Source organism: Megalopta genalis, chromosome 4 (assembly GCF_051020955.1).
Source record: "Megalopta genalis isolate 19385.01 chromosome 4, iyMegGena1_principal, whole genome shotgun sequence".
Classification (NCBI taxonomy): Eukaryota; Metazoa; Arthropoda; class Insecta; order Hymenoptera; family Halictidae; genus Megalopta; species Megalopta genalis.
In genome coordinates, this window is record NC_135016.1 from 26,753,372 (window position 1) to 26,780,066 (window position 26,695).

General features: G+C 42.8%; 2 protein-coding genes and 1 long non-coding RNA gene across 11 annotated transcripts in view; all 3 read right to left on the bottom strand.

The window, feature by feature from the left end:
* MESK2 (misexpression suppressor of KSR 2) overlaps positions 1-16,009 on the bottom strand; it is a 63,578-nt gene extending 47,569 nt beyond the window's left edge. For 2 of the 9 annotated variants that reach the window (XM_033473806.2, XM_033473805.2), the window contains exons 1-2: positions 15,519-16,005; positions 7,003-7,515 (exon numbers count right to left, since the gene is read on the bottom strand). In XM_033473806.2, coding sequence (XP_033329697.1) covers positions 7,003-7,217 — 215 coding nt within the window. In that variant the 5' untranslated portion in view covers positions 7,218-7,515; positions 15,519-16,005. Of the gene's footprint in view, positions 1-7,002; positions 7,516-15,518 lie in introns of all 9 variants that reach the window. The other 7 variants (XR_004490633.2, XM_033473810.2, XM_033473807.2 and 4 more) reach the window with 7 other exon arrangements.
* A 278-nt stretch (positions 16,010-16,287) lies between these two features.
* LOC143259328 (uncharacterized) overlaps positions 16,288-26,695 on the bottom strand; it is a 34,802-nt gene continuing 24,394 nt past the window's right edge. Inside the window, exon 2 of the mRNA XM_076520893.1 lies at positions 16,288-16,758. Coding sequence (XP_076377008.1) covers positions 16,614-16,758 — 145 coding nt within the window. The 3' untranslated portion in view covers positions 16,288-16,613. The remainder of the gene's footprint in view (positions 16,759-26,695) is intronic.
* Positions 23,711-26,003, bottom strand: LOC143259329 (uncharacterized). Its single transcript, XR_013033132.1, has 2 exons — positions 24,230-26,003; positions 23,711-24,142 (listed from the first exon to the last, which is right to left on the bottom strand). It is a non-coding gene; the product is annotated as an uncharacterized LOC143259329 (long non-coding RNA).

A 26,695-nucleotide genomic window follows, 5' to 3' on the forward strand; every position in this document is an offset into this window, starting at 1 on the left:
TTCGCTAGCAACGCTCCTCTCGACTTCGGTTCTTTGCACCTCCGAGAATGATTTCGTCGCGATGCCTTGCCGTTACCCGCTGGAAGAAATTTATCGGCCAGCTGAAAAACAGGAACAGTTATGTCTCGTTTCCTTTCGACGTCGGCTGTAACGTTTGCCGGGGTTTATTGCCTCGCGGTGAGTTGCGAGAACCGATAGAGTATGCACCCTAGCCGGACTACGGGCTTTTTGCATCGCTCTACGGAGCGTGCTAGATAAAGTGGGGCGAGCCGTTTTCTTCGAATATAATCGAAATATATGGCGGTTTCGTTGATAACATTGAAAGTGAAGCCTACTAGTTGCATGAAAAATTCACGGCGAAGCGAATAATCTAGACAAACGAATCGTAATAATAACTACACGGAAAAAAGGATTTAACCGAACGCTGTGTCGAAAGTATAAACGCGTAAACCGTGAAGGAAAGTCGTTGTTTCGTATCGCGGATTTGTAGCAGTAATGCTCATAGAAGCTCGCGTTTGCTCAAAACCATACAACTTTCTCGGCTCGAATATTTTTTTCATCCGCAACCGAACAATGACATGTCCCACTTGCGTGACTCAGTTTGCATAATCCACTAAGAGCCTTTTCAGACGAGACAGTCAATGGCTGACAACTGCTATCCGGAGCAGATTCACACATATTCCATCCTCGTGGCAGCCTGTGACGAACAAAGGACGGATAGTGTACGCGTTGTCCCCAGAAAGAGTCATTAGCTCCTGACATGCAAAGAACAAATGGACAGGTAACGCTCTAATGAATCGGCCAGCAAAGTGTATATTGGAACATAGGCTATTTAAAACATAACGATACATACTAGAAACAAAGAAACGAATTCCTAGCATAGATGGGAAATTATGGACTCCGTGATGGTAGAACAGTCCTTTTGTATTTTCAATAATTGCCAACTGTGCAAGAGGAACAAGGATCCAGCTTTGTTATAAAGTGTACAACTGTAAAAATTATTCTCTACAAAACAATGATCAAATTGAACGACAGAACTCGCAGGATTTCGCAGACGCTGAAGAAGAATCCTTCAGAATTCAGAACAAAAAGGTTCTATAATTTTGTAACTATTCTTCTAGAGATTTTCTAAATAGAAATTATGGACTCCATGATGGAAGAACAGTCCTTTTGCATTTTCAAGAATTGCCAACTGTGCAAGAGGAACAAGCATCCAGCTTTGTTATAAAGTGTACAATTGCAAAAATTATTCTCTACAAAACAATGATCAAATTGAACGACAGAACTCGCAGGATTTCGCAGACGCTCAAGAAGAATCCTTCAGAATTCAGAACAAAAAGGTTCTATAATTTTGTAACTATTCTTCTAGGGATTTTTTCTAAATAGAAATTATGGACTCCGTGATGGAAGAACAGTCCTTTTGTATTTTCAATAATTGCCAACTGTGCAAGAGGAACAAGGATCCAGCTTTGTTATAAAGTGTACAACTATAAAAATTATTCTCTACAAAACAATGATCAAATTGAACGACAGAACTCGCAGGATTTCGCAGACGCTGAAGAAGAATCCTTCAGAATTCAGAACAAAAAGGTTCTATAATTTTGTAACTATTCTTCTAGGGAGTTTCTAACTGAAAGCTAAATTTTTTATTTCAGCGAGTGATTTGAAATTTGCCAAGCCCTAATAAAATAACCATTTCCATTGACCCTCGAACTAAGAATATCAGGCCCGCGACAGATTCCAAACAGATCCTTCGAGCAAGCTTTAAGTAATCTTGAACTTGCCACCCCATTTAAACCTCAACCCCTTCAGCAACCCTCCTAAGCCGTTGACAGAAAATACTAGAACCACCAGAGATTCAAAATTCAACACCTCTGAACTATCTCGCGCCGCGAGTGCGGGAAATCCACAGGTTGCTCATAACTGTCTCCTCCGGATGCGTTGATATGGCTTTGATTGCAGAGGCCGGGGTGAACACCGAACACAGTATCCTGCGCCCTAAACGTTACAGCCGAGTGTCGTCGGATCGCGCCTCGAGTGGCTGAATACATTCCTTCCATCGGGTAACCGTCTCTCGTCGTCTCCAACGTAAGATACAGTTTCGCGGGTTTGGTCGGGCTCGCGATAGTTTCAGGGTGAAACCAGATTCGACGAGAACGAAACCGCAGTGTCGGCGTTCGAGGACAGAGCAACGTCGGTTTCCGAGTGTCCTCGATGGTATCGCGCATTCGGCTAGGTGTCGTCGGCTAGGTCCGTCATTCTCGGTGGATCGACCTCGCGCCGAGGATTACTCGAACCGAGAAGCCGGTTTCCGCAAACGCACGCGTTGCCGTCGCGCGCCGCGAAGCACACGCCGATGCAACTCGAGCGTTGCGGGGACAAAGGAACAACGCATCCCGAATCCCGGCTTCGTGCACGAGGAGAAATAAAACTATCACTGCTACCCACTACCATTTCCCAGTGTGCTGGGTCTGCCTTTCAAAAGAAGCGACGAGACGCGACGCGATGAGACGCCGCCGATCGTAATAAATGACCACGCAACCCCAATTACCCCGGGGCTAATAACGTTTGGGACACGAGTCCGATGGCCAGCCACCGTGACCGCCGATTTACCTCGGCCTCGACGTTTGAAAAACAGACCACTATTATCGTAATAACGTAACATCGGCGATAGATTCACTGGACGAGATTACCCTCTGCGTTCGCTTTCGTACGAAGGGCTGCAAAACCTAGTCACAGCCGAAGCCTAATTTCGCGGTTTTGCATCGATTCGTGGCTTAGGTCTGACCATAGGGATAAATTATTAATGTCTTTTGTGCAGTGTAAATTTTAACGATTGAAGGAGATGACTCGAAGTTTCTTCGAGTTCGCCAGTTTTGTGTCTTTTCGAAAATTGTTGATCGAAGGCAAGAGTTTCGTGCGACATGTGCATAAATTGTGGTAGCAGATTACTTGCTCGTGAGTGCGGTAAGCAATATTAATCATGTTTTAATGAGAAGTTATCCCCAGGAACGTAATCTATTAGTTTCTGGAGGAATACTGCCACAAAAGACATTTTTTAAAATTCTTTTCCATGTAACGTAGGCGTTACAGATCCAATTAATACGTTTCAGCGAACTGTTAACCCTTGCCGTACCATTATCTTCACGACTTCAATGATTAGAACTGTTTCAATTGTTATAATTTCTTAGAAAAAAAAAGAAAATTTATATTTTATTGTGTATCTACATTTATTTCCATGCTCGAATATTGATGATAAGTAGACAAAATTTGATTCCGACTTAAAAGAACGATACAACGTTCACGCATAACTGTTTATTACTAGAAATCTCCATGACGAGTCAGATCCGTTGAAGTATGGCAAGGTGTTACGAAAGATTTTTAAAGTTGTAAGATGTCGAGATTGCGCGAATCAATTTTGCTTCGCTTCGAAAACAGTCTCGTATCGATGTTTCCAGTGAAACAAGCGGTATCGGGCTGCAGTTATTGATCAAATTAAGATCCCTCTGGTCGGACCTATAAAAAGATCTCGTCATAACATATCGAGCAATAAGAACGAACGACTCTCATCTGGACAAATAAAGGTCGGTAGAGACTCGTTATTCGTCGAGTATTGTGACGGGTAATTTCGTCGGATCGTAAAAGCATCACCGAGAACGAGTCGTGAAACGTCAGCATGCGAAACACAGAGACTACGAAGCACAATGCACAACTGGAACGAAGCGAAGGAAGACTAGGAAAACGTCTCCAGCCATAGCAAATATACAATGTAGAATGTGGAGGTGTTCAGCGTGAGGAAAGGGATGACGTTCAGGTCGCATGATGCGGCTTACCTCGTGGCCTGCTTTTGTAGCCAGGCCGATCAATAGTCGCGGCTCCAACTTCCGGTCCTAAAGTCCGTCCGTGCTTAAGGTTAAACCAGTCTTTGATTATTCGGGCAACAATGGGGAGCACCACGTGCCTCGATTCGTCAGGTGGAGTCGAAGGAACGCACTCGAAGCGGTCGCGTTATAGGAATCCTTGGAGTCGTATTACCGTTAGCGTATCATCGGTACTACGTTACTACCGCACACGGATATCTAAGCCATAAACCGTTTAGTCTAAAGATAGAACCGCATTTTACCGGAAAAATGTTCACTCGAGGGTTAAGCACCGAGAAATCCGAAAACAACAATCTCTCTTTCGTTCCGGACAAAAGATCTCGATCTATCGAAACTTTCGACGGTCGGACCGAACAAGAAAATATGGCTAGAATAATTATTCAAATATTCCATTCCTTTAAGGTCAATGATAATTCAAAAGCGGCAATCGAAAAGTTCAGAAGTTGATTTCTAAAACGCGAAACGAATCATTTCTGTGCGAAAATATGTCACGCTTCCATAGCCATCGATTAGTTATTGCGTCCAATAAAACTGAATATCTTACAATATTTTGCGCACGTCGAAATACAATAAATCTAACAAGTGACACAACGATGAATTTTCAACAAGATCATCCTTTCCTTCGTTGCTGCGAACAGCATCGTAAATGTTTCCGCGGCTGAGTAAGCTGCTATCGATCGACCGGCAATGGCTCCAAGAGAAAAATCGAACATGGAACAGCAATATCTCGGCCGCAATAAACGTTAACTACCAAATGGAGCGTCCGCGGGGCTAATGGAACGACGTAACGCAGAATACGACCCCTCAGATTTAGTCCAACACGGAAACAAGGTACGATTCCCGCAGCACGTGAAACACAGATCTATGCCCATTAGCACGGTGAGTTAGGTGAGTCAGACGTTTTAGTAGCGATAGGTTTTAGTAATTGGAAAGCGGCCCCGTACATCAATGCGTTTCTCAGAAGTACACCAAGTATTTTTCCGCGATTTTCGTTTCGACCGGCACAAAACGGCAGGGAATTGTGACGATCGATTCCTCGACGCCAGTCGCCAGTCGACGGACGGCCACCGTGGCCAATAGTAAAGCCACTCTAACCGTGCCTCCGACATTTTCGACCTCGAACCGATTACACGCGACCTCCTTAGGTCTGACTCTGCACAGGTCAGTTTGCCGTGGATTCAGAATATCTTAAAATCCGATCGAGAAATATCTACGTTTCAAAAACGATCGAAAGATAATCCTTTGGAGAACTTGCAACGATGATTCACTGATTTATTTATCATACGATAGACTGCACCGTTTGTTTTGGAGAAAACAGTTTTCTTAGGTTTCGCGAAGAATGTTTAATTTTAGGAAAGTATGAAACATTAAATTCGAAATAGAACAGCTAATTATTTCTGTATTTATTATTTCTGTAATTATTTCTGTATTTCGAAATCTGTCGACTCTAAGCTATACAAAATGCACGATAGCGTTTGTCTATAGGTACTCGGAATTTATTAGAAAATCGACGTGGTTGAATAAACAGCTTAACGCAGTCAGTGGGCATCGAAAGTAAGCACGCGCGTGCGTACGTTTTATTCGAGCATGTTGCGTTCACAACATCATTGCAAAGTTTTACGCGGAAAAAAAATATTCGCTACTCTTTACAAAGACTAAATTTTAACATGTTTCCACCGAAGTGAAAATAATATTGGATTCAATTGCACTGTATATACATCGTTACGCTTCTTAAATTACTATTCGACGCACGTGCACAAACATTGCACAATGTTCTAGAAAATTACATACCGTGTCTGCTTATTTACGATTGTCGACTGACAACGTACGAGCTCGTCATAACCAACCAGTCATCCACGGCCATCGCCGATACAAAATTCTTTTCCAATATGGAATCAACTAAGAACACATTTATTTTCGATACGAGAGATTAAGAAATTCTCTGTATTATTGCATAACAGAGAATTTCGAACATTCCGACACTCTCCAATGATTTTTACCGGCCAGATAACAATTTTTCCCACGTGCGAACGCTAAAATCGTTAGACCTCTTCAATTAACATTCGACTAATTCATTTTGACCGTGTACACACTACTCGAATGATTCGTTGCGCTCGTTCCGTAAAGTATTGCACTACGAGCGGCAATGATCATATACGGACTATACCTTCGAACTAGTGGAATTAATCGAAGAGGGTTGAATCAACGCGAGCTAACAACTGGAAATTTTCACACAGTATCCTTTTATATAATTTCCTCCGTGTTCTAAAAAGGTGAGATCAGATTTCGATTAAAAATGTTGCAAGTAATTCTTTCGTAATTAACGCTTTATCTACCGGAAACCTATCGATCGAATTTTTAATTACCGTGCTATACTAAGAGAAATCTAAGTAATCGTGTTTTCTACATGATAATCCCGTACGAAATTATTAAACCATTAAACAAATGATGAAGCAATCTTTAACTATAAATTATATACTCGAATTTTCAATTGGAAATCGATTCATTTGGAAACGAAGCCTTCTATGTTCTTGTGCGTTCACTCTTTCGAGTGCAACTACACAAGCAACTAGCAAAGATAAAAAAAAGAAAGAAGATTTTAACTTTGAACACTATTTGTAAATCAAAATTCAATCTTTCCCTTATTGTACAGTGACTCTAAAAAGATGTGCAAGAACCAGTAGAATGAACCTAATACTTTCATCCCCTAATGGTTTCCAGCGCTGAGCCCAAAGTCACCCTAAAGTGGCAACGATCAACCTAACCCCTCGCTCCAGCGAACTATTACCGCCAAAGTAGCTCTGACGAGGAGACAATAGAGTAATTCCACGAGCGACCTGGGCAGAGTCTAGTATCGGATCGAAGCCTGTACCATAATTGATCACGGGCCGAATAGACTGGTACGAGGTCGAGGAACAATTGCGAAGAGACAAGAGGGGGAGAGAGAGAGAGAGAGAGAGAGAGAGAGAGAAGAGAGAAGAGAGAGAGAAAGGGAGAGGGAGAAAGAGAGAGGGGAGAGAAAAGAGAGAGAGAGAGAGACTGTGTGTGTCCCGCGACCGTCACCCTACTTGCCGACCGGTTTTTCCCCTGTACTCGCGGACAATATCGTATAAGGCATTACCTTGAGACGATCGAGACGCTCTCACGGCGGTCCTCGATCAGCGGGTCCTTTTTCCTGAGCTCGACCTTGGGCGAGGCGAAACTGAAAGCCTTCTTGACGCTCTCGAGGACGCTCTGCCCGGTGGTCTGTGTCTGGTCGACGATCGTCGTGCTTTTGTAAACGTCCTCGCCCAGGTCGCCTAACGACCTGTACGAAGCGCCAATACCTGCCGGCATGGCGACAAGTCCGGCCGCTGTTGCTCGCCCACGATGAACCCTAACCGACTGATCGGACGACCCGCTCGGACGTCCTCGCAGCGGACTCGGCCGTCCGCCTTTCCGGTGCCACTACTTCTCGCCGACTGTTCTCACTTCTGACAGCCGCGTTCCTTGACGAACGCGGTCCAACCGAATGCTCGATGCGTGCTGCTTCCGCTTCTGCTACCGGTGCTGGTGCTGGTGCTGCTGCTTCTGCCGCCTGCTGCCACTGCGGCCGCAGTCCTCGCGGTGTTGCTGGCGGCTGGTGTCGATGATGCTGATACGCGTGCCCGAAGCCGATACGCCAATAACGTACGTCAACAAGGCAAACGAACGGGCAAACGGGCAAATAAAGAAAATCCAAGATAAAGAGGTTTCGTGTGTGTGCTCGGACTAGCGATCGAGGCATCGGCAATGATTTCTGACTGTCAGCGAACCTTTGATAACGCTGTCACGTCGGACGTGGTATTTACCTTGGGCTATTTTACCCAGCGGAATCAAAACATTGGACACTAAACGTTTGTGCCGCGTGGTTGTTTTTTTTCTTTTTGGTGGACTTTGATGGCGAGAGACTAACAAAGAGAGATTGATGGAACAAGTGGACTGCGAGGAATGCCTTTGAAATCGACTACGATTGTTTGTAAACTAATTTTTCAATCCGTAAGCTGACCTAATAATGCACTCTTCTTTTTTTGATAGTAAGCGAATCCTTTGCACACTTTGTTATTTAACTTGATATTTTCCTTCTAACAGTTTTCATTTCCTTCCAACAGTTTGTAAACAATTAAGCGCATTTAATCTCGCTATAATGAAATTTTTAGCAATTTTGTTAAATACAAACAGATTTTTAAGAATTTAAACACGGTTGTGAATTATGCTACGTCCATTTTAAACGACGCTTCAGCATCGTCACTCGTGTGCAACGAGTTAAAAAGGTGACGTTGTTGCGAGCTCAAACTTCCAAATTCGAACTTTTAGGTAAGCTGACCTAATAATACACTCTTCTTTCTGATAGTAAGCGAATCCTTTGCACGCTGTGTTATTTAACTTGATATTTTCCTTTTAACAGTTTTCATTTCCTTCCAACATTTTATAAACTATTAAGCGCATTTAATCTCGCTTTAATGAAATTTTTAGCAATTTTGTTAAATACAAACAGATTTAAGAATTTAAACACGGTTGTGAATTATGCTACGTCCATTTTAAACGATGCTTCAAAATCGCCACTCGTCTGCAACGAGTTAAGAAGGTGAAGTTATTGCGAGCTCGAACTTCCAAATTCGAACTTTTAGGTAAGCTGACCTAGTAATACACTCTTCTTTCTGATAGTAAGCGAATCCTTTGCACGCTTTGTTATTTAACTTGATATTTTCCTTTTAACAGTTTTCATTTCCTTCCAACATTTTATAAACTATTAAGCGCATTTAAACTCGCTTTAATGAAATTTTTAGCAATTTTGTTAAATACAAACAGATTTTTAAGAATTTAAACACGGTTGTGAATTATGCTACGTCCATTTTAAACGATGCTTCAGCATCGTCACTCGTGTGCAACGAGTTAAAAAGGTGCCGTTGTTACGAGCTCAAACTTCCAAATTCGAACTTCAGCTTCCCCGCTTAATGAAGAAGTTAATGGGACCAAAAAAAATCGCGCAACACGTCCTTCGTGCGCTCTACAACCTCTCGCATATTCAGAAACACCCTATACATGGATGATACTACCCGCCGCACAGAAAATTCGAGTTGTATTGGTGACCCAAATGTCGCGACTTTTCTTACAGGTCGACCTTTAATGACGTCACGAGCAGAGGTGCAATTATTTTCACAGAGAATCGCGTTGTTTATTATTTCTCTCTGGCGCGTTAGCCTCGTTGTTACTGGACCTGTGTTCTCCATTCGTGAAATATTATACGTACACGTGGTATTCAAAAAGAATGACGCCACCGGAGTCGAATGACGTTCTCTGTGCCCCAGTGATGCTTTTAATCGTTCCACTATGTCGCTTTTATTCGCTGCAACGATTTTACGAATGTTTTCAGTCGGAAAATTCGTGTCTCTGCAACACGAACCGTCATAACAAAAAGCTATGAATAAATTGTATCAATTTTATCGAATCTTCCTATCATCTATCAAATTTGTGGCATCTCTTGGAAAAAATACAGTTTAACTTCAAAACGTAAATTCACTTACAAATATTATCCGATTCTTTTAAATTGGAATAAATTTCTATTTTGCTGTTGGCGATATTTGGTCATTAGCGAATGCAGACGTACAGTCGATATAAATTTTTTTCGTCGCGTAGAAAATAATTTGCAACAAAGAATTTCTAAACAGGACCATACCCGATTTTCTCGAGCATAGGATTCGAGAAATATCGAAAACCGGATCTGGCCAAGTGCTTAATTAATTCGGTCGAAACGCACGTAGCAATTCTACGGGCGGTCATCAACGCTGCGCATCCTCTTAAATGGTGAACTGCACTCCGCTCGTGACGCGATGCAGCCGAAAGGACCGGTGCACCACCAGCCGTCATTATCGCCAGTCGGACGAATTTGCAATTATGGTTCAGGTAATACAAAGTCAACAATCGTCGAGTCCACCGGCACGTGGAACGAAACAGGTACTCTACGAATTCTCGTGCCGTTAAGTGTACGAACGGCCGCAAGAACAATAGAACTTAATTGGAAGTGCCGTTGGTGATGGTGAACGAAGCACTGACATTTGTACGTCTCTCTCACGACCTTTACTGTGTCCACTTTTCCTAAAGTGTGTGCGGTCATATATGTTTAAACAACTGAAACGTGTACTCGAAACACAGATTACAAACTTTGTACACTTAATAGTCGCACTTCCAAGCAAGTGAAGCTTTTGTATGATTTGAAGATTCGCTCTTTGTCGATAAACTTTCATGACAAAATTTTCTTTTCACTTTTAATAATCGTAATAACTTAGTAATGTATCAAGCTATAAATTATTACTTATTTAAATTTTAAGTTAAATGTATTAAGTCCAAAATTTAATATCCTTAAATTCTTCTAACGTCTTTACAGTTTTGTTTGACCTATTATTCATTCCTCTCGTAAGCGCACAAAATCCGTAGTATAATAATTACACTTTTAGCACGATTTAGTATAATACTTTATTGTGCATCAAATCACTAGACTGCAGATTTTCATGGGAAATATAATTACTTATTTAAATTTTAAGTTAAATGTATTAAGTCCAAAATTTAATATCCTTACATTCTTCTAACGTCTTTACAGTTTTGTTTGACCTATTCATTCCTCTCGTAAGCGCACAAAATCCGTAGTATAATAATTACACTTTTAGCACGATTTAGTATAATACTTTATTGTGCATCAAATCACTAGACTGTAGATTTTCATGGGAAACATAAATTGTCCGTAACGGCTGCAAGAGATTAGATCCTGCAAAAGACGATCCTCAATTTTCTTAACTTCGCAGCTACTTATTTTGTTATACAAATGCATGAAATTCCGTGCGATAAGAGCATTATTCGAAGAGATCAAGGAAATCTTTCCAGAAGAAAATCGGCGTGCAATCGAAACCACGTTACTCGAACGAGCACTTAAGAAAGTAATTGCAGAATTATCGAATAAGTCCACAGACATTCCCATCTCTCGGTCCACCTGCCCATTTCTATCTGGATTCTTTAATTGCGAACCGTCCGAGAAAACGAACCGCCTCGTCCGAAGCTAATGGAACGTTTCCTGCGCGCGCCCTTCGCCGATCGCAGACATTGATACGTCCCGGCGAGATTGCGATGCAATCTAGAACGCGGGCGGCGCGATATCTCCATTCGCCTCTTCGCTCTAGAGATCGTCCGTCCGATCTTCAGAAATCAGCCCTTGGAAATCGTTGTTGATGCCTGGCGCGAACGCGCGAGCAAACAAACGAGGAGCGTAAATAAACGAAAACCAAGAACGCAATAAAGGAAGTGAGTTGCGTGTCAAAGTGTGGCGTCATCATGCAGAACAACTGACTGCCCGAATACATCGAGATAATCATGCGTGGCCGCATGCCAACTGCCAAGGCGATGATGGTACGCGCAGTATCGTCGTTTCCTGGGAACATGCGGACGCCAGAGGAACCGCGAGAATCAGCTCGGAATCGCTCCGGAATCGCACCGAATTCGATTCGCCGCGGAATTCGTTGCAGCGCCAGCGTTCCGCTGCCTCGCGTCGCGTTCACGGGCCACGAAGCTGCAATTTCGGGCGTCGATCACGCGGTTCCCTCTGGAGCGATCGCAATACACCGAACATGCAAATATAGATCGTGCGTTACAATACAATCGCAGATGGACGATTCGTGCAACCGTGTTCTTCCCGTTGCGAGGGGCCGACGAGATTCTCTCTTTGACTTCCTGTTCCGTTGCACAACTGATCGATGATCGACGGGGACGATTGATAAGAGCTACACGATCTGTTCCCCGGAAGAAGATACCGCGAACTCGCGACACAACAATTGTCCAACGCAGTTCCATCGATCTCGCGTTCTCTGAAATGCGATGGATAGTTGTCGGCGGCGGAAGATGCGCTTGAGGTTTCTTCGTTCGAGGAACAGGGGCGAGGAAAGATGGTTTCGGGATTTGCGATGCGTTCCGAACGATTTGGTCAACGATTACGGTGTTCGATCGATAACGGACGATTTCGAAGTGAACGGGTTAAGTTTCGATATTTCAAAATTTTACGCTTTCGATTCTGCTTGTTTGTAAGTAGTTTTTATCGGGACTGTGTATATCAAAGTGATGTCAAAAGTCGACGAATTGTGAAGGGTACGCTTTCAAGAACGAACAACCGGAAATTAGGTTGTCAAGAGCAAAGGCGACATCTGTCCCGCCCTCCTTAGCTGGAATGTCCTATTTATCAAGTTTTCAATGATTCATTGAGAATAAAGACCGTCCTCGCGTGCCGCGAGATAAACACATTTTTTTTTACCGGAATGTACCAATTTACATTTCATTTTACACTAATTCCAATAGTAATCAATTTGAAGTGACCAAACAAAAAACACGCAACTATATAAACTAGAAAATTAACTCTTTGCACTCGATTGGTGATTCTGAGGCACCACTAAAATTATTCCAAAATAATTTTTATATTAATAAAGTTTAGGTTCAAAAAATGGTTAAAAGTTGTATGAGTTGTACAAGTCACCACGAGACTCAATTAATATGCATAAAATGCACTTTGTCATATCAAATGGAAATACTATAAATCAGAAATTTTAAGTTAAAGTTACAGTTAAAACGGCTTCGAGTGCAAAGGGTTAATCAATTTTTGTGCCAACACTTGGAACCTATGTTAAAATTTCTTTTTGTTAGAAAGTAACATTGAATCGCTGACTTATAGACATTCTCCCACCAGTTTCACTTTATGCAATAAAAGTATATACCAAAATTTTGAGAAGCGTTCGAACATGGCAAGAAGATCAGAAATGTGTTCGAAACAGTTCAGACAATCGATCTAAGGAGGGTGAAATCGATGAGTAACGACTGTCGGAAAGTTGCTCTCGGGTCTGTGACCGCTGGCGAGTTTTTCTCTCGAGAATAAAATTCCTGGGCGGAGGTGGACGCGGACGCACGGGATTCTTGAGAGAACCTTAGCGGTGGACGCAGACCTTAAACTGACCCTCCGATAGCTGTCGCATCTAATTCGGAGCGTATAAATTACGAGGATCTGGTTTCGAGTAGACGCGGGCGTGACCGTTAAGCCTTACAATTGTCCTCGCATTTATCACGGTATTAGTTTGAAAGTATCGCCGCGATCGTAGATGCGAGAACGCTAATTGCATTTTTATGGTTGCGATTAGAGAGGATTAACGTGATGCCCGGAGCCTTTCTGCTAATTAAAACATTGATCTGCTTGGGAAACATTGACTATGCGCTTGCCGATATTTTAGACTTTTATAATAATTTCTTATATATATAGAGACATCATGAAATCTTCAATCTAGCCACACGAAAGACTGATCTTAGATTAAATTATTGTTGGGCAAAATTCTTCTTCCCGTTGTCAATACTATGCTTTGTCGACTCGTAGGATCGAATTGTGAAACGTTTGTGCTGTTAAAACTAATTCGGCGTGCAGAAAAATTCCAGGATTACAGACTATGCGATCTGCGAGGACGACGCATGTAGAACAACAATCGATGGGGAACGAGGTTTACGAACGGGTGCACACAGATTTACCCATGGAAATAAACCGATTCCGGTATTAGTCAATGTCCCTCTCCGACGAGTTGTTAATTCGATATTCGAGCGTAACATCGGAATCCCATTAAACTTTTACAGCCGACCCGGCGAGGGCCGCGAATATTAAAATTCAGTCACGAACTTTTTCCATTTTATCCGTGCAAGCTGGCTCGAACGTCAGCAGCACGGTGCATCGCCTAGGAGCAGCTCTTCACGCCCGCGAAAATCGAAACTGTTGGGGATCAGCTGCGACCCGAACCGCATTTCCACTCCGTAAAATCTGACGGTTGACATCTGCTCGAAATATCAGCCGAAACCGCAGAGTACAATTGCTTCGTAATCTTTAACCGGAAAAAAAACGTTTGACAGAAAGGAATGTGGAAAAGTAGTTCACGGAAATTCGTCGTAACCAAGATGGCGTCGACCGAAAGATCAAGAATTGGATGCACCTTGCGTTCCGAAGACCTGTATCAAATTTTCGGCCGATTATCGGTTGAAAAACGTTCGGGTAATATATTAAATGTAAAAGAAAAAAAAAGCACTGAATAAAAAGTACTAGCGACGAACACATTCAGGAACTTGGATGGAATGTACGAAATTTAATGCTCGGACCTGGACATCCGATAAAACCGTATTCTTTGTCAAATACCCCTCGAGAAACCAACCTTATCGCTTCAATTTACAGATCATCGCGCGTGTACACTGACGTTCAAAAAGATTCCAATATTTACTACATTGCAAGTTATCTGAAAATTGTTACGAAATCACTAATGAATGTTACTCAATATTAGATATTACGTTTTAGACACCACGTTATAAAAGTTATACAACGTCAGCAATGAAATATGTAAGTAACTTTAAGTTTCGGTTAAACTTATATCTTGAAATTAGAAATGCGTGCACCAGGGTGCAAAAAAGGATCATTATGATATTTGAAAGAGAACATGAAAATCTAACACAAGGGTCGAATTATCTTTAATTTTTCAGCTGCTGTTACAGAAGACGGCATTTTTCTATTCAATTGCTATTCAAATTCCCCATACGTTTAAGACTATTCGAAAACACGAACAATATTTTACCTTTTGCATTCTTCACAAAGCATTCAAAAGGACGCAAAGGCGTCCAATAATTGGAAAATAAAATATAATAACAGACAGACATTCGGAATAGAATTGATTAAATAAAATAGACAGGGATAAATTGCAAAGTCCAGAGGTACTTTTGAGCGGCAGTGTACGCTCGCAGAGCAGAGTGCACACGGTCCCGAAATCGATCCTCGCTCGGCGCCGTCGCTGGCAAAAGGGAGCATTCTAGGCAGAGCCCGCGGCGATCGTCGTTTTCTCGTAAGGCTAATCCCCCGATTCTCGGAATCCGTCCGCGCGCGTCTGAATCGTGGCTTCGTGCTTCGTAGCTTCGTGGCCCAGGAGTGAGGGTGTATTGATTTTTCGCATGGATAGCCGCGTGTGCACCGTCTAACCTCGTTTCCCGTCGGATGGATCGCGCGTTTCCCGGGCTGCGTCGACTTATCGAGCCGTCGCGTCGCGATCGTCTTTGGCCCGTGCCCGTAACATTCGCGCACCGGAATCGCGGGTCGGCGGTTCGGAAACGCATCTTTCGGGGTAGGAAGAGATAGTACTCGTAGAAGAAGGACAGAGGGCGGAGAGGGTGGCGATGAAGGGGGTTGGTCGTAGACCGAGATCGATCATCGCGGGCACGGAAGGAAAGAGGCCCGACCGTTCGCTACGACGACGCTGGGTTGTTAATGGGGTCCGAGTGCTGCGCCGCGAGGCCGCCTGTTATTAATGAGAAAACACGCACGTCGTGGATCGTAACGATCGAGGGAACTCGCGGTCACGCATACGTAGACGCGCAAACAGTGACAGAACGGCGCGGCGCGGCGCGAGACGGCGCGTCGCGGCGGCGGTGGCGACGGCGGTCCGTCCAACGCCACGGAAACGGGCGAATCGATCGAAAATGCGTGTTGCCACGAAGGGGAAACAGCACAGTTTCACCGCCGATCGAAATCGCGCGAATTGACAGGCGAATCGTTATACGTGGATGACTCACCTCGTCTTGCGCGGCTCCCGCTGCGGAGTCCTGGTGCTGAAGAAGAGTTGCAGCTTCCCCGCGGCTTCTGAACACGATTGCACCGGAAACTAGAGGCACGTCTGCGACGAGAGACGAGCGCCTGGCGATACTGTTACCGTTCCTCTCTTAGGAGCTGCTCGCTCTACTCGTGCGAACGCGAACGAACAACGAACGATCCGGACTCCCGACTCCCGACTCGTCGACTAAAATTGACGTCTCGGTCTCGCGCTCGCGTCGCTTTTGCCCTTCTCTCGCCTATGACGACTGCGTCTTTCTTCGCGTTCCCCTCTTCCTCTTTCTATCGCTCGCTCGTTCTACCCGTCGTGACGTGCGGAGACGGAGATGCACCACGGCCAGACTAACGAGGGACCGTACCGTGTTCTCAAAGCCACCGCACGATTACTATTGGCCCGAATACACGAACGACTCTGACTACAGACTACAGCCTGGTCAATGGGAGTGCGCACCGTTCCCTGCGCGGTGCACACCGGATCGAACCGGTTTCGTAGGGTCGAGATTCGTCGTCTCACTCGCGTGCAGCATCTCCATGAGTACGCGGGCGAAACCGCCTTAAGGCTGCGCGCGCACAACAGCATGGCGTAGCTGTTTCCGATAGACCAGCCGAAGGATCAACAGCGACCGCGTTGGAGAAAGTAACGAAACCTTGTACAGGGGAGATCGAAGCCTTGCAATGGGAAATTGTAAGACGCACGGCGTCGAGTAACGGAAGTTAATAAGACGCGTAGCGTCGAGTAGAAATTTGCTAATTTATTGTTACAAGTTACACGGAGAGTTCGTAACTATCTACCCATCTATACAATGTACGAGTGGATCTTACAGAACACGCGCACTGACGTGCTGTAAAGCGCAGCCACGTGCGCCCTTTGTGCACCAACATACCCATACGGGTTCCCACATTGTTGACCAACCGACGTCCCGACAAGGACCAAATTGGAAACTTCAACGTCTCTTCGAGGACCGCATTGACAGTCCGAGCACTTTTTGGAGGAAAGCGACGAAATATGCATACGCTTCATCTGGGATCTTCGCGTGGTCCCCAACAACTTCCAAATGTCACAACGGATCGCCACGTGTTCCTACGCGCAACCGGCGTCCGCGACGATCAACGTGCACATCTGGCGAGCTCGTCACACCCACAACGTGGAGAACTGCAGCTTCAGTTACAAGGTTCCATCCCAGGATGCGTAAGCGAGACCACCTTAAATTATATCTAAGTTAACCTTTTAGGTACGGCTGAATTCTGCGCGAGGCTATGTCCCTGGACGGCAGATTTTGATATGTACTGTACAGAGTCTGATACTATATATAGAGGGTGTCCCAAAAATGTCTCGCAATCCGAAAGTGGCGGGTTGCTCGGGCCATTTGAAGCAACTTTTTCGTTTACAAAAATGTTCTCCGAGGCACCGTTAACGAGTTATTAACGAAAAACAGTGATCAATGAGAGGCGAGCTCGGCTGGCGCGAGGCGATCGAGCCAATGAGCGGAACCGGGCTTCGTGCGCTGGTTGGCTGGCCCGCCTCGCGTCAGCCGTACTCGATTCTTATTGGTCACTGTTTTTCGTTAATAACTCGTTAACGGTGCCTCGGAGAACATTTTTGTAAAGGAAGAAGTTGCTTCAAATGATCCGAGGAACCCGCCATTTCCGGATTGCGGAAATAGACTGTTGTAAATCGATGTGAAGACAAAAGAAGTGTGAAACAATGCATATGAAGACGATTATTTGATTCAAACGATGAGTGAGTGAGCTACTAGAGCAAGCCACTATAGTGGCGCGTCGTTCAGAGAGATGACATCCGCGAAAGCCACTATAGTGGCGCGTCGTGCCTAAGAGGTTAATAGCGCGTCGTAATGGCGGAAAACTAGGGCTCAGCTAACAATCATGCTGTTCTTCTGGAAGTACGAAATATAGACGCATGCGGGGTACCAAAAATTCCGAAATTCTTTAGCAACTATCCAAGTCGAGGCAACGTTGGATACAGCACGAATAACGGCTAGTAATACGCGTACAGATTAATTAATCGACGCCCTAGAACCGGAAATTGTCTCGACATGTAGAGATTTATTAATCGGGCAACGTCCCCGAAACTTGTACGATCTCATAAAAACTCGTATTAATTAAACGTTTGCGACGTCAGCGGAAAGCCGCCTTTGTCAGTTACCAAAAGTTCAGGTTACCACCGACGGAAACCGTCGAAAATTTTGTACCACTTGTGTGCCCTTGGCGGCGGTCGTTGCGACGACGAAGTCGTCGAATCTATTTTTCTCGATCAAATATACTCGCAGCATCGAAACTCATGAGTTAGCAGGAATTAGTAGAATTTGCGGACGAGATTTACTGTAAACTTAACATAGAAAAAACTGGCGGTAGGATGATTCGAAATTACTTGTACACTTGTGTGCGGTGGAAAACTTCTTTATTCGTTCACGGACTTTGTCTCTTGACGAGTCGCGGTGCAGTGGTGTGTTGTGTGGATGTTTGGGTGAGAAAAGGAGAGGGGATGACGTTTCGTCCGGGGCCCGCTAGGACTCATCAGTAAGGCAATGTCGGTAGGAATGTCGGTAGAAAGGACGAAGTCTGTATATATAGGAATCGAGGCGGATCGGTTGCTTGCGGGGAGAGGAGCCATCTGCTGGCGGGTCTGGAGGTAGCTGCCACAAGACTTACAAGACTTACTATAGAATCTAAGATCGACAAAATTTCCGAAAATATCACGATGTTGTCGGCTAGAATGGATCGACTAGAAAAATCGACATGAAGATCACAGCTATCACAGATCATAAAGCTACCACAAACTCGATTTGCACGCTATGTTGGGTGCAAAAAAAGGACGGTGCAGCCGCGTATTTGCGAAAAGATACGAATCGTTGTTCGCGTTCAACAGTTCCGCGTTCGGAAAACTAGTGTTACCTTCCCCCTCGGGGGTGGGAGGCGAAGGTCAAACGCTATCAAGATGTCTCCATGTTCGAGATAGACGTTCCGAGCATATATTCCTAATCGATACCGGATCAGTCAAATCTCTTTTGCCTGGGAACAAGAACGGCAAGCTCGAATCCAGCAATTTTCGACTCTATGCCGCGAACAATACGCGCGTTACTACTTACGGCGGGTCGACGCGTACTCTCGTTTTGGGCCGTCCAATCACATGGGACTTTTGCGTAGCTGCAGTGTCTTATCCTGTCGTAGGTGCTGATCTACTAACTTATTACGGTATTACCGTAGATCTACGAGGACGCAAATCGATCGATTCGCTTACGAAATTGCACGTCTCGTGCACGGTGAAAAACGTGAACCCACGTCTCTGCGCACGCGGTCGATCGCGCATCGGAAATTGCGATCATTCTTCTCAAATTTCCGGGAGTCACTGGCGCTAACCAGACAGCTCCGCTGGAGCAGTGGGGGGGGGGGGGTGTCGTCACGTACATACTGAAGCACATCCAGTTTCGTCTTGTGCCAGGCGCCTCGCGCCGAGCAAGCTTAAAGCTGCGAAGCTCGAATTTCAACGGCTTGTCGAAGCCGGAATCTGTAGACTGTAGGCCATCGAGTAGTTCGTGGACCAGTCGCATTTATCTTGCACCGAAAAAGGATGGTGAATGGAGAATTTACGGCGATTCAATACCGTCATAATTCCAGACAGACACCTTCTGCCGCACATACGCGATTTCTCGATAAACCTTCACGGCAAAACCGTTTTTTCTCGTCTCGATGTCCATAAGGCCTATCAGCAAAAAAATCGCTGTTATTACCCTATTTAAAATTATTCGAATATTTAGCAATGCCATTCGGTCTCCGTGACGCGGTTCAAACGTTTCAACGGTACCATTAATGGCGCTCTAGGCGACTTAGATTTTGTTTCGTCTACTTGGACGACATTTTGATTGCTTCCTTCTCCGCAAAGGAATATCTTGTGAGCACATTTGCATTGCATTGCAAAGGCTCGAGCAGTTTTATCCTCGTCTTAACGTGGATAAATGACAGTTCAGCGTCCCAGAATTAATTTCCATAGATTATCGTGTTAACCGACACTGTTACAAACCAACAGCAAAGTTCAGGCTGTTAGCAATTTTCCAAAACGTCGAATTACGTCGTTTCCTGGGAATAGTTAATTTTTACTATCACATAGCATACCTCGTGCCGCTACGAATGCATGCATTCCTGAGTGTTTATCTCACTTACTCTCGTCGCAATGATAGATGCGAGATTAACTGGTCTGTGATCTTCCTTCGGTGACACACGAGTCAGATTTCGCTATGGAAAATTTCGCAAAATATGTAGCAAAAATTAGTTTCACTCCGCACAATAAAAGTACAGCACTTACGGTCGGGATTTAACGGCTATCTATTATGCAATTGAACATTTTAAACCCATTCTGGAGGGCCGGAATTTTAAAGTAGTAACCGGATCACAAACCACTAGATTACGCATTTATGCAGCGCGCTGATAAGGCCGACTCGCGTCAGCAACGCATGCTATTATTTATAAGTCAATTCACGACTCAGTTCGATTATTTAGCAGGTGTCGACAATATCGTAGCCGATTCTATGCCGCGTATAGAGTCTATTAAATTACCTACATAGAGCTACGCAAGCTGGCTCAAACACAGGAGAACGATGAAGAATTCGAGAAAATTCGCCGAGGGAGTTAGTTACCCTCTCAAGTTAATCAGGCTTATGTGGGGTCCAGCCCACACGCGATTATATTGCGAACAGTCGGGAGACACGTTGAAAACGATCCAGTCTCATTTGTTGCACCTGACGGTCGAAACGACCACGTTGTCATCGATATTGTAAGTCCATTACGCGAATCGGACGGATATCGCTACATTTTGGCAATGATCGATCGATTCTCTCTCCGGCCAGAAGCCGTACCGCTGCGTGAGTTTTTTCAACGCATGGGTTTCGCGTTATAGTGCATCCAAAATTGCAACGACAGACCGAGGAAGTCAATTCGAATCGCAATTCTTCCAAGCATTACTCTCGCATCATTGGATGCAAACGAAACCGTACAACGGCACACCATCCATCTTCTCCAATGGTCTGGTCGAACGGTGGCACCGTGACCTTAAAGCGGCGCTTATGTGTCATGCGTGCGACACATGCCGGGTAAACTTCCGACCGTACTGTTAGGATTGCGTACACGGGTAAGATTAGACACCGATGCATCGCCGGCGGAATTTATGTTCGGCAGGACACCTTGCACATTTTTAGCGAATTTGTTTCGAACGGAGATTTTACTGCAGACTCTGGGACATTTTGAAGAGAATTTCGAGATTTCGTGCGCGCAGTAAGGCTTGTACCGTTTTGTAAACACAAAAAGCGTGCGTTCTACTTTAACACGTTGACTGCCGCATCACCCGTATTCGGGTGACAGCAAAAGTTCTCATCAGGCCACGTTACCCGTAATTCGGGTGGCGCTGATTTGACTACTTACAAAGGATTTCCGAAAATATTTCGACAAATATTCTACAAGAGGTAATGAAACTATTGAATTCTCTTATAAAAACGGTTTATTAAAAAAATTATTCGCAGTGTATAACATTAAAACATTCTCTGCAAAGTTGAGGTTGATCAGGACAGCTTGGACAAAAAGTTGTTTGTTTTTTCAGATATGCTCGTGCCTCTGATCGGTCCATTTCGTATCTTTTATTTGAACTGTAGCTTCCTCGGTATCATCAACATTTCTTTCTTCTTCCATGACCAATTCTCGTAAAATCTCGTCAATAGTATCTTCGTAACATTCATTATCACTAAGATTATATTTATCAGTACCCGAATCAGAATCTGTCGATGTAATTTTATTTATGCTTCTCCTTCCGGGCAATCCCCGATCTCTTTTCATTATTGAACAAAAATAAGGGCAGAGATTTTAAGTTATACCATTCGGTACTCGGCAAAGATTCCAACTGTTCATGCAGGAACAGAAACAGATATGAATTAACAGCGCACGCTTCCTATAGCGGCACGGGTGGCCTGTAGGAGATTTTGTTGTAAATACGCGTGGCAGTCAACGTGTTAAAGATTTGCTTTACTGTAAACACGTGTTTTTACGGGTTGACTCGGTGAAGCGATCGCTCGAGCGTCCTTATACCGGCCCACACAAAGTAGTCGAACGGATGTCGGATCGTGTGTACCAAATCGAAGTAAAAAGGTACAGTTCAAAATGTATTAGTGGAGCGTTTAAAACCTGCGTGTGTGTTTCACGCACGCAACCTGTAGCCTCCGCAAGCACGCAGGATAATATTAACCCTTTGCGGTCGAAGCTATTCGAATTCGAAATCCAAAACATGATTTCTGATCTACAGTAGTTCTATTTTATATAATTTATTGCGACTTATGCACATGATATTGAGCCTGTTGACAAGTACAATGCAATTTTAATAGTTTTTTTTTCAAGTAGAAACGAGTTCGATGCTCTTAGAATGATTTTGAAAAATAGTACACCAATTTTTAGTGGCGCTTCAGAGTCGCCATTCGAGTGCAAAGGGTTAACCCTTAGCGGACGAGAGGCGACTCGCGGTCGCCACGGCGTTTCGCGCGGCAGGACGAATGGCGAGTGAGAGGCGACAGTCGGTGTTTATGTTAGATTTCATTATCTCCAACATTGTTCAACGTACTGTTTTATGAGGAAGTCCCTGAAGTGGTGGCGTAAATTATTTTTCCGTGGACTGGAAATTTGTTTAATCAACTCGTACATTCTCTACAAACGTGTAAAAAGACAGAGAAACGAACAGCCGGTTACACATTTGAACTTTCGCAAAATTTTGATCAACAAAGTGAGAGGAGATTATCGTCAACCACGAGATAGATCTTCAAGTTCGACGGCCAACTCTGACGAAATTCGTCTAAACGGGAAACTGCATGTAATTGTTACTGGACAAAGATAGATTGCAAAGTTTGTTCCAGTCGAAACAAACCAGAGGGAAGACATGAGACGACCTGTTTCTGTGATACATGTCTAGACAAATCAAGAATGCATCTCGGTCAATGTTTTATAAACTATCACACCAAACGAAACCAGAAATCATAATTTTTGTAAAATTATATTCATTAAAGTGTGAATATACATGAACTAACGAAACATAACGTTTTTGTAAGATAATTTATATGTAAGATCATTTTATTGTACCATATAAGACACTCGACATATTTGCAAAAATCGTCTCGTCCTGCTACCTGACTCGACCGAAAAAGTCGTCGTCCGTTAGGGGTTAAAACTTATGTAAACGAGAAAAAGGTTACGGCCAGAGAAACTTAGTGTAATAAGTCGTTTGTAAAAGGAAATCAAGATATTTCTGTCTTATATATAGTTTTAAGGCTACTATAAGTTAGGTTAAACTACATTATAAGGAACAAAAAAAAGCCTGACATGTGAGTACAAAATGACGCTGTCACTCGGAGTACTGTTGTGGGGTCGAGATTCGTCGTCTCGCTCACAGGCAGCATTTCCATGAGTGGCTCCAGCGAAGCCGCCTTAATGCTGCGCGCGCACAACGGCACGACGTAGCTGTTTCAAATAGACTTTCGTAAGATCGAAAGCGACCGTTGCAGAGAGTAACGGAATCTTGTACAGAGAGTATCCAAGCCTTGCAAAAAGAAGTTGTAAGACGCACGGCGTCGCGTAAAAATATACACGTTTATTGTTACAAGTTACAAAGAGAGTTAATAACTATCTACCCATCTATGCAACGTAGGCGCGAGTTCTACGGAACACGCGCTCTAACGTGCGGCAAAGCGCAGCCACGTGCGCCTTTGTTACACCGCCCCACCATACCCACATGGATGGCCCACAGTTTAGGACGGCCTAACGACATCTTACAAGGAAGGAGCGGACTAAATCGCTCCGAGAGACTTTCAGGTGGAAGTAACCTGCTGCTGTGATCACCGATTTTCGGTAAATGACGACTAAATTTTAGTATCTGGTCGTTTCTTATTTATTTATCTACTCGTAGTAAATAGTTGGGGCGCTGGAACTTTCGTATCGCACGAAATATGAATAATAAATATGGGAATCTCATTTACAAATTACAGATATCCTGATACTTTATGAAATTTTAACTTAACCCTCTATGGGCCGATTTTTTTCTTAAATATGAAAAAATTTATGCAACGGAAGATCTATTATTATAAAGCTATATATGCTAATCAAAGAAATATTTAACAGTTTAAACAACTTTATTACAATTAATTCAATTTGTAACTTTGAAGTAACAACGGCTTACAATGTTTCCGCTTCTGTGCATAAATGCTTAAGCGTGAAATTCCATAAAACAGTTTGAATTTGGCGTTAAACATTGATGTACGTTGCATTTGGGATTGGTTGCCAAATAGTTTTTTGTGATCCTGAATTTTCCTCATCCGATGATAATTCGGTACTAAATTCATCGTCGCTGTCAATAATATTTACGCGTCGTCTGGTAAATGCTACTGGATGATCTTCATCGGACTCAGAATCTAATAAAGATTTATTTATTTTTATACGATTTTGTACCCATATTTTGGGTATTCGATATATAAATTTGAAAATAGAAGAAAGCACAACTATTATCCTAAATGCACTCAAATCTATCACAATATCCCAATGTAACCTGAAAGTTACAAAACTGTATCATGTACAAATAGTAACAAAATGATTGTTGAAATACAAATAAATAAATTGTTATTGATATACGAACCCAGAGCTATTATATATGCTTTTTTTCTATTTAGTAAACACCGACAAAAGCACAAATAATCTCAATTACACAAGATGGTCTCTTTGGTTTCTATCTGCAGACAACTTGTAAGATATTTATTTTGACATTTCAGGTTGATGGTGCTGCCAACCGTCATCAATATTGTTATTGGTTATTTATTATAAAACTAAAACTATTTGGTAAAATGTGGATATATTAGCTTGGGACTTGAAAGTTACATGGGCCCATAGAAGGTTAATGGAAATTCATATTTCCATTTTTATAATTTGAATATGTGCACCCAATGAATTTGCGGCTTCCAAATGAGATATACAGAATACTCGATTCTCACTAAGAAGTTTAAATTTCTGAAATATCGTTTATGGTAAATGTGGTAATGGGGCTTCTGAAGCCTAGAGTCCTCCAAAGCTGAGACAGAAAAGCCCATAAGATGCAATGTCTGTACGTACCGATTGGAGCTGTGCGAGTACATACTCGCAAAACACGAATCGAGTATTACTCGGCTCGAATAATCGTTCCGGGCCGAGGCTCGAAAGAAATCGAGCTATTCGAATGTAAGCGAGTACATAATTCGGACGCATGATCAAGCGGCTTGCTATGATAGAGCGTTTTGAATGATCCGAATAAACTGTTCTTCGTGTACAATAAACATATTGTACATGTTACTGCTTTATTTTACATTTTTTTTTTTTCGAGTACTCGACTCGGCTCGAAAACCGAATCCCGGATTTCGAGCCGGTCGAATATTCGAATATTCCGACAGCCTTAGTACGGATCATAAGTCTGTGTACGCTGTCTAGCGATAACGCTCTGTTTATCGAGCGAGGATATTGTGGCGGATTGTGTGGTGTTTGGTTCTCTTAAGCTGGTTCTCTGAGAACAGGGATCGATGGCGCTTCAGTAATAAGGAGACAGTTGGTTTCGCCTAACTTATAGCGTACTTTATTTCACCTTATGAGTACGTCTATACGCGTGGGAGGCTGATCTTAGACTGAGAGAGAGACTAGTGGTTTACGTAGCAACGTCTAGTAATTAAATTGTAGGTGGCGCTGTGGGCCGCTTGTACGGGCGTACGCCACAATATCGAGACGCTAAGGACCTCTGGGTTTGAACAGGAGTGACTGTTGCTGGATAACTTCCGTGTTTACTCTATCGGTTAGGCATGGAGTTAACGTGAATAGGATATAGTTGGTCTAGGTAGTGTATAGTTAATTTCCAAAATTTCTAGTAACGATTTTAATTCTTAGAATGGATAGAATAATAATAGAATAATGATAGAATAATATAGAATAATAGCTAGCGAACAATTTGTTTCAAATTATTTAATAACTGTTACGCAGTATGAATATTTAAATTAAACTCAATATTTGTCAATCTTTGTCACACTGTCCGTCAGGTGTATTTATGCAGACATAGCTTGTTTACGCATCCTGGAATATACGTATGTGCAATGCAACATTGTAGCAGTCTGCAAACACAATATAAAAACAGAATTGTCACCGAACAACGTCTCCGGTGGAATTAAAGCAAGACGAAGCTGGAACAAACCAGTTGAATCTAGTTTAAACGCAAATAAACTCGAGAATACGAATGCGACCGTTTAGGAGCGTAACGCATGCGTCAAATGTACGGTAATCGTGAATTCGAAGTGCAAACCTTTTAATAAACGAAACGATTACAGAACAAATACGTGTCACATATTGATACGTGTCAAGGTTATTTTAGTCCTGAACGATGAAAAATTGTATCTATATGCATCGTAGTACATATTCCACATTATAAATCTGTAATAACTTTTGCAACCTATTATAAATTTAGCAACGTTATTAAACGTGGGCGCTAACATAAATTTAGTAACATTCATAAGCATATATACTTATATATGAATGTTACTAAATTTATACATTTATATACAATATATATACAATAAATTTATATAATATTATATAATATAATAAATAAATAATATAATATATAATATAATAAATTTATATAATATTATATAATATATAATTATATTATATAATAAATTTATATAATATAATTTATATAATAAATACAAATATATATGCAATAAATTTCATAACATTAACAAGCATACAGACTACCACTAATTTAATAACAAAATTAAGCAAATATTATTATGCAGCAGTATTATTGAATGAAAGCAGTATTATTATTAATACTGCTTTCACGATCCTTATGCTTAGGTTGTAACATAAATCAGAAATACAGTATCCAATCGTACGGACTCCAAAAGTTCAAGAAACTTGCCGTAGAACAATTAGGATTGAAGATACCGATACAGAATGCGTGAATCTCAAGAGGCCACATTCGTATATCGTTCTGAATTCAAGAAATTTACTACATACTAGACTCGAGAGACCAAATGTACGGTACACTGTTTGGTACACGGAAAAATGACGACAGACAATTTCGTGTCGA